The sequence below is a fragment of the Leiobunum rupestre genome, chromosome 2 (assembly GCF_980474605.1).
Source record: "Leiobunum rupestre chromosome 2, qqLeiRupe1.1.hap1, whole genome shotgun sequence".
Classification (NCBI taxonomy): Eukaryota; Metazoa; Arthropoda; class Arachnida; order Opiliones; family Sclerosomatidae; genus Leiobunum; species Leiobunum rupestre.
Window position 1 is genome coordinate 71,525,107 of NC_143385.1, and position 12,105 is coordinate 71,537,211.

At 35.7% G+C, this 12,105-nt stretch overlaps 1 protein-coding gene across 3 annotated transcripts in view; it reads right to left on the reverse strand.

The window, feature by feature from the left end:
* The window catches only part of LOC149958933 (growth arrest-specific protein 2-like), a 119,979-nt gene that overhangs the window by 37,059 nt on the left and 70,815 nt on the right, over positions 1 to 12,105 (reverse strand). For all 3 annotated transcript variants that reach the window (XM_090166296.1, XM_090166297.1, XM_090166295.1), the window contains exons 2-3: positions 9,896 to 10,146; positions 6,013 to 6,379 (exon numbers count right to left, since the gene is read on the reverse strand). In XM_090166296.1, the coding sequence (XP_090022422.1) occupies positions 6,013 to 6,166 (154 nt within the window). In that variant the 5' untranslated portion in view covers positions 6,167 to 6,379; positions 9,896 to 10,146. The remainder of the gene's footprint in view (positions 1 to 6,012; positions 6,380 to 9,895; positions 10,147 to 12,105) is intronic.

A 12,105-nucleotide genomic window follows, 5' to 3' on the forward strand; every position in this document is an offset into this window, starting at 1 on the left:
AAGCAATTGTCGCTCAAACCGAGAGCCTGGAGAAAGCAATTGTCGCTCAAACCGAGAGCCTGGAGAAAGCAATTGTCGCTCAAACCGAGAGCCTGGAGAAAGCAATTGTCGCTCAAACCGAGAGCCTGGAGAAAGCAATTGTCGCTCACACCGAGAGCCTGGAGAAAGCAATTGTCGCTCACACCGAGAGCCGGGAGAAAGCAATTGTCGCTCAAACCGAGAGCCTGGAGAAAGCAATTGTCGCTCAAACCGAGAGCCTGGAGAAAGCAATTGTCGCTCAAACCGAGAGCCTGGAGAAAGCAATTGTCGCTCACACCGAGAGCCTGGAGAAAGCAATTGTCGCTCAAACCGAGAGCCTGGAGAAAGCAATTGTCGCTCAAACCGAGAGCCTGGAGAAAGCAATTGTCGCTCAAACCGAGAGCCTGGAGAAAGCAATTGTCGCTCACACCGAGAGCCTGGAGAAAGCAATTGTCGCTCAAACCGAGAGCCTGGAGAAAGCAATTGTCGCTCAAACCGAGAGCCTGGAGAAAGCAATTGTCGCTCACACCGAGAGCCGGGAGAAAGCAATTGTCGCTCAAACCGAGAGCCTGGAGAAAGCAATTGTCGCTCAAACCGAGAGCCTGGAGAAAGCAATAGTCGGGCTAACCGAGAGCCGGGAGAAAGCAATTGTCGCTCAAACCGAGAGCCTGGAGAAAGCAATAGTCGGGCTAACCGAGAGCCTGGAGAAAGCAATTGTCGCTCAAACCGAGAGCCTGGAGAAAGCAATTGTCGCTCAAACCGAGAGCCTGGAGAAAGCAATTGTCGCTCAAACCGAGAGCCGGGAGAAAGCAATTGTCGCTCAAACCGAGAGCCGGCAGAAAGCAATAGTCGGGCTAACCGAGAGCCGGGAGAAAGCAATTGTCGCTCAAACCGAGAACCGGGAGAAAGAAATTGTCGGGGTAACATTACATGTATTTGTATATGAAGATTCGAATATGCTAAATCAGCATAGTGTAGACTATGTACTCCCAAAGTAAAAGTGTAAATTATTCGAATCATAAAGAAAAGCAATAATAGTAATTACATTTTCAAGTATAAAAACTACACCCTCGAACATAAATCTTTAGTCATTCATCCGTGAAAATGGCCATTTTCATTTTGTATCTCGTGATCGGGTGTTGTATTCCAAGGCGGGAAATTGGGAAGGGGGCGAGACAGGACCCCAGAAGAGGTACGCAAAACGGGGGCAATCGACGCCATTTGCAAAAGCGGCCAAACTCTTTTAATCCGCTGAAGGCATTACTTTTGATTTCACGGCGGGACGATTCCCTTATTAGATTTTTTTGGGGCGAAAAGCCCTCTTAATGAGAATAACGCTTGATTTATGGAACCAGGAGCCCCTGATCGCCGCGAGGGGGAATTGGACCCCGTTCTGGTGGAGGGACGAACGTTTCATTCAAGGCCATCCACCGATTAATCAAGATGGGGGTATAGGGTGACCATTCACTGGCGAAATCCGGGTCTACGCGACCCCACTTTAGGTCAATACGGTTCGTTGTCTCCGGACAGAGGACGTTTCGGGGTCTTAAGCCCCGCGGGAACTACCAGATCGTACTCAAATCAATAAACTAAATGCCCTTGTTACGAAGTGTTTTAAATAACTATAAATAACATTTAAAAACTTAAACTTCTTTTGTTCTGATTAAAATTTTAATTCGCAACTTTTCACATATTTCTATAAAAAATGTATTGATTTATAAAAATGTGTTAGTTATTACTCATTATTAGAAACTAACTTTGGGGACAAGGGCTGTTTCCCCGAAAATAGTTGCTTACAAAAATATCACTAATCCTATAGAAAAATTATTCAAATTTCTATAGCATCTATAAAAATTTAGGTACATAGAATTGTAATCTGAATCTTATAGAAAAATTGTTCAAAATTCTATTGCATCTATAGAAAATTAGATATATTTTCTATATCAATGGAAACAAAACCTTGAAAAGAGTCTATAGAATTTTAAGATGAATCTTATAGGAAAATTATTCTAAATTCTATTGCATCTATAGAAAATTAGATATATTTTCTATATCAATGGAAACAAAACCTTGAAAAAAGAGTCTATAGAATTTTAAGATGAATCTTATAGGAAAATTATTCTAAATTCTATTGCATCTATAGAAAATTAGATAAGTTTTCTATATCAATGGAAACATTACCCAGAAATAAAAAGTCTATAGAATTTAAGATGAATCTTATAGGAAAATTATTCTAAATTCTATTGCATCTATAGATAAGTTTTCTATATCAATGGAAACAAAACCTATATGTTTAGACTTTCAATAGAAATATGGAACATCAACTTTTTATTCGGATTCATGGAAAACAATTAAACAGTAAAAATTTAAATCAGAGGAACAGATATTTTACACTCTAAAGACTTCTATAAGACTTTCAGATCCTATAGAAGGTTTAATATTTTATATTATCTAATCTCTAAAAATATTTTCTTGTAGAAAATGGACCCAAATTTCTATGAATTTAGAGAAATTGTGGTAATATTTTTACAGACATTGGTGATTATTTTAGGTAAATGGCTTCAATTTCTATAAAATCTATATCTCAGACCTATAGAAAAATTACCATGATATAGATCAATTTTCTAAATTGGACATTCATTTGAATATTTATGGAGCACGATGTGGAAATCCCCCTGATTGCTAAAGACTTGTCAGATTATATAGAAATACATTTGTAAGGACCTATAAATATTTCAGTTAAAATTTTATATAACATTAAACGACTGAAGTACTACAAAGAGTAAGGTGTTGAGACGATTCGTGGGCGTTATGGTCTAGTTTTCAACGTAACGAAAAAGTGAGGAGTGCTCATTTCATCGCTCAAAAAAGAGCGAAAAGAGAGGAGCGCTTATTTCACCGCTCACAAAAAGAGCGAACCGAGAGGTGCGCCGATTTTCCAACTCACAAAAAGAGCGTTATGAGCGCTTATTTTACCGCTCACAAAAAGAGCGAACCGAGAGGTGCGCCGATTTTCCAACTCACAAAAAGAGCGTTATGAGCGCTTATTTCACCGCTCACAAAAAGAGCGAACCGAGAGGTGCGCCGATTTTCCAACTCACAAAAAGAGCGTTATGAGCGCTTATTTTACCGCTCACAAAAAGAGCGAAAAGAGAAGAGCGCTTATTTTACCGCTCAAAAACGCGAGCTGAGCAGCTCTTTGACGAAAATGCCCAACACTGGTTACTTATAGCAATCGCGTTCGGGGTGAATCTTCATGCGTTTTTCACTTGTAGGAAGTTGTCCACGAAAATCCGGTGGGATAGTTCAACGGTCACGGGCTTCTGGTTATTGTTCTCGACCAGATATTTTTCCGGTAAAATGTGAAGTAAATAAGAGTATAACGATTTAACTTTCTTATTTTTCATTACATTTATTTATTTATAAAATGACAAGGATTTAATTCAATAATTTTTACGGAAAGAGATTGAAGAACCCCTCGAAAATTTGTAGCAGAGTAGTTTATACAATGCTGCTGAGTCTCTGCCCGTTACGGTTTCTAGGGATGGCTGAACCTGTTCATTGTTTTACTGTACTTTTGATATTATAAAAATGTTGCCAATTTAATTCAATTTTATTACCAAGATGAAAACGAAGATTACGGTAAAAGGTTTTTTTTAATTATAATAATAACAATAATAAAATAATGATAATAATAATTTATTATGTTACGCATGTAGACGTGCTTTAAACCAATAAACCTAAAATAACCGCGTTATGGAAAGTATGTCTTAACAACTAAATAATTTTTTACTGCTTACAACATAATTTATAGAAATGGATAGAAAAATTACCGACCATTCTATAAAATATTAGACCATTCTATAAAATATTAGACCATTCTATAAAATATTAGACCATTCTATAAAATATTCGACCATTCTATAAAATATTCGACCATTCTATAAAGCACTTATGTGGTTATTTACTTTTGTATATAGAGAGGATGAAGGTTTGGTTCGATTGTTCATGAACCAGGGCGACTCATTATTATCTTTTATCTGGCAAACATGCAACACTCTTTGGCTGATCGATATAAAACATAACTATTATAAATAATATATGTCTAGCCCATATAAGGACGAAACATATGCTAAATTCTTTAAACCAAAGAATAATTAAATTTGCCAGTCCTACACCAATAGCTTTAAAGTGTTTGGTTGGTCTAGCTCGGATTTTATAGAATGGTCTATTGTTTTTTTCTGTTTATGAACTTCTCGCGTTGGCCGTTACGTGGCTCTTATGTACATCGAAAAGGCCAATCAGTAGGCATTAGGGTAATTTTCTATAGATATGGCCAAAGGTCTTGAAATTTCAAGGTCAATATATAATTATTATTGTACCTAATTTCAATTATTATTATTTGAAAATTTAGAATACAGCTTTTTTCAGGATCACATTTAATAATCAGCTAGGCTAATACCCAACATTGGACACTGGTGCTTTAAATCCATGAATCTATAATGTATATGTACCCTAACAGAACACGCGGACGATAGATCAAAATTGAGTGGGTGTACATGCCTGTAGCTTTGGCGGTACAAAACAATGAACAGATTTAGTATTAAATACCACTTTTTGGAGATCAAATCGAATATTAAATGTTTGTTTCCTTGCACACGTGAAATAGGAAATCGAATATTTAAAATTGTCAAATAGTTTGGTCGAATAATTCTGAACGAAAAAGTTAGTTTATTGATTAAATATTAAATAGTATTTCAGATATCAAATAATTTAACGTATTGGTCCGGTTTAGTCTTTGTTTTCAAGTTCTAGTTTTACTTTGTTGTTTTCCAAAATCCCAAAACCAACCAAATGCTCAATAATTTAGCCAAGTAGAGATTCTTAACAACTGATAGAATAAAAACTTTTAGAGGTTAACGATAATAGGGAGTGTTGGGAGCTGTTGGCTCGCGTGGCATAAAGGGCTTGCCACCACCCTCGTACGCATTGTAGCCCAGCCACCTGAACTAATGGTGTTAAAGGTCGCTCGATGACTTAGGCCTTAGGTGGTGCCAAGGGTATTAGCCTAGGTGGATACACTGTTAAGCCTCGGAAAATGGAATAAAATACAGGTTTCCAATCATGGCGACTGAACTGCCAAAGTAGATTTATAATTACGAAAACATTTGGGAAAATGCATCGTGTTAACCTTTCGCAAATGCTCCCCGGATCTTTAAGCCACTTGGTGTAACCCAAGCATTTTGCACATCTCAAAGTATTTTTAGACGTAAAAGTCAGTTCTAAAAACATTGTTCAAGGTCAAGCAAGTGTGGCTGTTCACTGAGCGTCTCGCGACTTGAGAAAAGTCGTTCAAGGGCAAACAAGAGAGCTAATAACCGAGTGTCTCGCAACTCTACAAAGGTCGTTCAAGGGCAAACAAGAGGGGTACTAACCGAGAGTCTTTCAACTCTACCAAGGTCGTTCAAGGGCAAACAAGAGGGCTACTAACCGAGAGTCTTTCAACTCTACCAAGGTCGTTCAAGGGCAAACAAGAGGGGTACTAACCGAGAGTCTTTCAACTCTACCAAGGTCGTTCAAGGGCAAACAAGAGGGCTACTAACCGAGAGTCTTTCAACTCTACCAAGGTCGTTCAAGGGCAAACAAGAGGGGTACTAACCGAGAGTCTTTCAACTCTACCAAGGTCGTTCAAGGGCAAACAAGAGGGGTACTAACCGAGAGTCTTTCAACTCTACAAAGGTCGTTCAAGGGCAAACAAGAGGGGTATTAACCGAGAGTCTGGTGACTCTACTAAGCCCGTTAAGGGCAAACAAGAGAGCTAATAACCGAGTGTCTCGCAACTCTACAAAGGTAGTTCAAGGGCAAACAAATATGGTACTAACAGAGAGTCTCGCAACTCTACAAACGTCGTTCAAGGGCAAACAAGAGGGCTACTAACCGAGAGTCTTACAACTATACAATGGTCGTTCAAGGGCAAACAAGAGGGCTACTCACCAAGCGTCTTCCCGATCCATTCGGCCACATCCTCCTTCAGGGGCAGCAAGTGCTCGTCCTGCTTCTGCGCGATTTGTTTCTCGATGTGGTCCCCTTCGACCAGAGAGATCTCGTCGCTGTCCCGGCGCCAGGACACGAAGGACCCGGTCGCCATGTCGGCCACGCTCAAACTTCGTCGACTCGTGGTGGTCACCGTGTCCTTTCCAGCGAGATGTCTCCCGTTCAAATCAGCGCCGAAACGCGCACTTTCGTCCGAAGACAACAGCGGAAACCACTTATTAGCAGACACACCAAGCGCATAAAATCCTCAAAAATCAACTTTTCTGTTTGTTCGATAGCCTCTTGCTTCTCGAGATTTCTTTATTATCTGAAAGGGCAAAGAACAAATGTTACAAACACGTTTAAAAAGAAAACTGGCTTATTTTTAGATTCACCCCACAGTTTTACGGTAAGAAACTATCAAAATTGAGCTGTACGGTGTTGGTGGCTGAATGTAATTAGAAGCTACTAAAACGTAGACACAGTTCCCAATTTCATTCGCTTTGGATTACGTGTCCGGGTTTTGGGAGTTAGATATTGCTAACCCAGTTTTTCACAGTGTTTGGGTACGCTTGGGTTAGGTTATAAGTAACTGTACAATAATTATGACCATTAGCAAACGCTCTCACCGAACTGATTTTCAGAGTTATTGCTCAATCAAGGTTTAGTACAGAGCCCCCTGGTGTGTAAATTTTATACTATTACTACCATGGGTGATAATATACTACTTCGTTCGATTGCAAATCCTAATTTTCTCTTTACGTATTTTATTTGCCACACAAATATTTATTGATTTTTTTCAAACGTTTTGTAGTTAAGTGGTGTTTAGTCAAAAACCTTCTTTCAACAATTAATAATTTCTTGATAATTATTTCTAATACATTTTTATTAAAATCGCTTCTTCAAAGATTTCTTATTCGATATATTCTTTGATCAAATACATTTTTAACGAACTTTTTGGTAGCCAGAGAAAAAATATTATTTTAAAGACCTTAAATATGATTCTTATATAAAGTGACGTGGCCTTCTTGTTTTAATGTGGCTCTTAAGTCACAGTCTCTTACTCTGACAAGGCTACAAGCGCTACAGTCACCAGAAGAATATAGGTTTTTCTAGCGCGCGTGCCAATCTCTCGTGCGAAAAATTTACTAATAAAGCTGTGTCTTGTGACGTTAGAGCAAAATTTTACCGCTTCTATTTTATAAAATCTATTATTGATTTGAAATCATTTATCTTGTACATTGACACGCGAAAAGCAAAGGAAAAATTCAAGATAATAATTAAGCTAGCTTTGAAATCTAAAATTTTTAAAATAATTAGTACGCGATAAAAGATATAAAATTAAAATTTTACGATAACCTCGCGTGTCAAACGTTTCGAGTTCAAGACATTCTTCATTTGGACGTGATTAAATAATTTTTTTATTCATTCTTTAAATAATATTTGTTATAAATTAACTTTTATCATTACATTTAAAACAAGTATAACCATTTTATTGTCTACTTCGTTTAAAAGGGAGCCCTGTGAATGTTTAGTAACGTTTTCTGCCACCAGATGGGGTAAGGACTGAATTAACATCGATCTGTAATGAATAGTTTCTAACCAGAGGCGAGCGAGATCGAAACAATCTTTTAATTTATTCATATCTCGGCCGCGAAATGAGTAAAATTAACAATTGACCGTGGTTACGTACTTAGAAGTGTTGAAATAATATTAAAATCCAATCTATTGGGCGCTATAAGTATCAAGAAAGATGTCCGACTTAAAATGCCAACTTTAAATAATTTTTTTTTAAATAATTAGGGGTCTAAATTGGAATTGTTTTAAGATATTTCTTACACCATTCTAGTAACAAAATGGTTTTCAAAATTCTCCCAAATGTATTCAGATTTGAGTTGATATTTCATAAAAACTTGCATTGTCCAACGGGCTGGTCAGTTAAGCAGGACCGTCTAAGACTTTTTGGGGCCCTGGGCTAAATTATTTCTTAAGACCTTTGCGATCCCCAACGGTCAGCCTTTGTATGTCCGTTGTCTAAATTCAACTACACAGCAATCAAACCAAAACTTTTAATTTCAAAAGTATAGCATTGCCTACTGAAAATAAGATTTTTACTGACAGTGACTCTGTTAGGTTTTAGAAATTGTTGGTACCGTCTGATACGCGATGTGGCGATGAGTCAAATTACTTCAGACGTAACCACGGCCAACTTTGATCACGCGTTGTTCGCGCTACAGCGGCCAACACATTCGTCGAAATTCCGCGAGCCAGGATTTGCCCCCTATAAACTGCACTATAACGTGTAGGAGTTCAGCGCCACGCTCGGTTTTTATATTGGCTTCAATGTAAAAGTATTCTAAATATAATAATCCGCTAGGGGCGCTGACGCCATACACATCTTTTGCTCATAGGTTAACACAGAAACGTCAACGAATGAGATGGCCGCTGTAGCGCGAGAGATCAAAGTTGGCCGTGACGTAACTAAAAGATACGTAATATTAAATGAGCATAAATAATATTTAACCAACTAAACCCTCATCCGTAGAATAGAGGTGGTATGGCTGGCTTTTCCGGGGCCCCAAAAATGGCTAGGGGCCCTGGGCTGTAGCCCACTTAGCCCAGGCCTTAAGATGGTCCTGCAGTTAAGTAGGGGCAAGATAAGTACTTGGACAGTCGGGCTTAATCAGAATTTTAATGCCCCTAGAAAAATGCCGCCCTAGGCATGTGCCTAATCTACCTAATGGTTAATACGCCCCTGGTGGTTCCTTGGGTATAGTCTTAGCTGATTACTATAATTAGTTTTACCACCCACAATATAATACAGGGTGTTTCAAAAGGTTATGCAAAAATGTTAAGGAGTTGTAGGGGGTGAGTAGAGAACTATGCCTGTTTTTCCCCATTTCCCTACGATGAGTTAAAAGAGCGCCAGAGAGCTTCGAAGTGTGGCCTACTAGCCCCTGGAAGTAGGCTGCAATAAGCGCAAAACCAAGCAGCAGGGACTGTTTAAATCCTTTTTTACCTATCACACGAACCCAAACCTAAATGTTCACATTTCCCTGCTGCTTGGTTTTGCGATTGTTTCAGCCTACTAACAGGGCTAGTAGGCCACACTTTGAAGCTCTCTGGCGCTCTTTTAACTCGTCGTAGGAAATGTGGAAAAAACCAGCATACTTCTCAACTCACCCCCTACAACTCCTGCAATTTCTGCATAACCTTTTGGAACACCATGGACAGTAAATGAAGAGGACAGGTTTTCGATACCCTTCCACAGTGCATTTGATTTCTACCCGCGTATCAATCAGCTCGAGACACTCCGAGGGAGTCTTGCAAGGTCGTTTGTACCACGTGATCTTAAAATTTCAAAATGGCAATCTAATGCGGTTGATATTGTTTTTTTGCGCTTTATATTATAGTAATTTTTAATTTTGGTTTTATAATTCAATAAAAACTATCAACTGATATTAAGTATCTATTTAATCTATAAAAACGTGAAAAAATACCTTTTGACGTAAAAATGTACTTCGTGTTTATCTTTTTTCTTTTTTCGAACAGTATCGTCCACTCTTAGCGATACTTGTTTTTTTTTTAAATAACCTTGGCCGACTCCCTTAGTGTGATTGGTTTACGGGGGCTAAAAACCAGGCTTTTTACCGATCCTCTAAAATCTATTATCCATGGAAACACCCTGTATATTCTATTAAAACCCAAACACCAGTCAAAAAACTCCAGGCAAATTTCTTTAAACGAAAACACGCAAAGCCAACAAAATAAATAACCAGTGAAAACTTGATTTGACTTTTTTCAAAAATTAATGAAAACATATCTGATTGAATTCTCAACCCACCGTTTTCTGGAACGTCTTCGATGACATCTTAAAACATGATCCTCTACTTGCCAAATAAAAGCGATTGTTCTCTTCAGATTGGTATCTAGCTTCCTCGAGAAACCCGTGGGCGCTTCCGCCGAAGACCACTGTTGAATTGTTCCCGATGCTTTTTCAGCTATAGCTCTTCTACTTTCACCTTATCACATTTTTATTTCCGGTTCATTGTAATAAAACGCGATCCGTTAGGTCCGTTCACCAGCTGTTGCCCACTGCGAACGAAGGAAAGTAATTCATGATTAGACTTTAAAAAAATATCGAAATGAATATTTATAAAAATTGAAACTTTGAACTTCCCCTTTCTTTAAGTGCTTTAAGCTCTTTGATGTAGATTATATATTACATAAAAGATATTTTATTTAAAAATGTAATATCAAAAGTATATATTACTAAAACTTATTTATATGAATTTTGCCACTAGAGGTGGAAAAAAACCATGAAAGTACGATTTTCCACACGGTTTTTAACAGGAAAACAATAGGTGGAAAAAACCGCGGAGAAATCTAGTTTTTTCCACCCTTGGCAAAATTGTGCAAACCCTGTCAAAAGTATATAAACTATATCTTTACGCTCAAGATTATATATATATTAAACATAGACATTCATAAATACTAATATAAATTAAATATTAAATATTAATAAATATTATTAAATATGAAATATGATTATATATGAAATATGATTATATATGAAATATAATTATATATGAAATATTACTAAATACTAGTATATATTAAATATAAAATATTAATAAATACTAAATACTAATATATATTAAATATTAAATATTAATAAATATTATTAAATATGAAATATGATTATATATGAAATATGATTATATATGAAATATGATTATATATGAAATATGATTATATATGAAATATGATTATATATGAAATATGATTATATATGAAATATGATTATATATGAAATATGATTATATATGAAATATGATTATATATGAAATATGATTATATATGAAATATGATTATATATGAAATATGAAATATTAATAAATATTAATATATATTAAATATAAAATATTAATAAATACTAAATACTAATATATATTAAATATGAAATATTACTAAATACTAGTATATATTAAATATGAAATATTAATAAATACTAAATACTAATATATATTAAATATTAATAAATACTAAATACTAATATATATTAAATATTAATAAATACTAAATACTAATATATATTAAATATTAATAAATACTAAATACTAATATATATTAAATATTAATAAATACTAAATACTAATATATATTAAATATTAATAAATACTGAATAATATATATATACTAAATACTAATATATATTAAATATTAATAAATACTGAATAATATATATATACTAAATACTAATATATTAAATATCAATAAATACTAAATACTAATATATATTAAATATCAATAAATACTAAATACTAATATATATTAAATATTAATAAATACTTAATACTAATGAATATATTAAATATTAATAGATACTTAATACTAATGAATATTAATATATATTAAATATTAATAAATACTTAATACTAATGAATATTAATATACATTAATTAATTAAGAATAATTAATTAGTGTTTGCTATCGAACCCAGAAATAAATCATCTAATATCTCTTCATCATGAATGAAAAAAAAAACATCCAATATGGGTTACTATGACAACAGCGCGCGAGGACGATAAATTTTTATGTAATGGCTGGCGAGCGCGCGCGTGCATCTCGATCGCGCGTGACATAATATCTATGAGCGCGAAAGCGGGACCACGCCCCTGCGCGAGACCACGTTATGCAATTTTAATACCGCTAAAAGAAGGCGAGGGGCGACTGTGGATCATCCGCACCCGTCATTACGTTGATGGAGAGATGGAGTAGCTGATGACGTAATCGCGCATTAAGAGGGACGAACGCGGGGGGGGGGTGGCTATTGGTGAGCGCGGCCAACCGCCAAGTTTTAGCCGCTGCGCTTGTGCCGGGTTAGGAAGACTCAGTCACATGTTACGCGTTACGAAGCGATAATGAACTATAAAGGATAATTTTTCTTCCGACTTTTATTTTTTATTATAATTATATTATACGTAAAATATAGTAAATATTATATAAAATTTATGGTTTTTATATACTATATTACATATTTAATATACTATA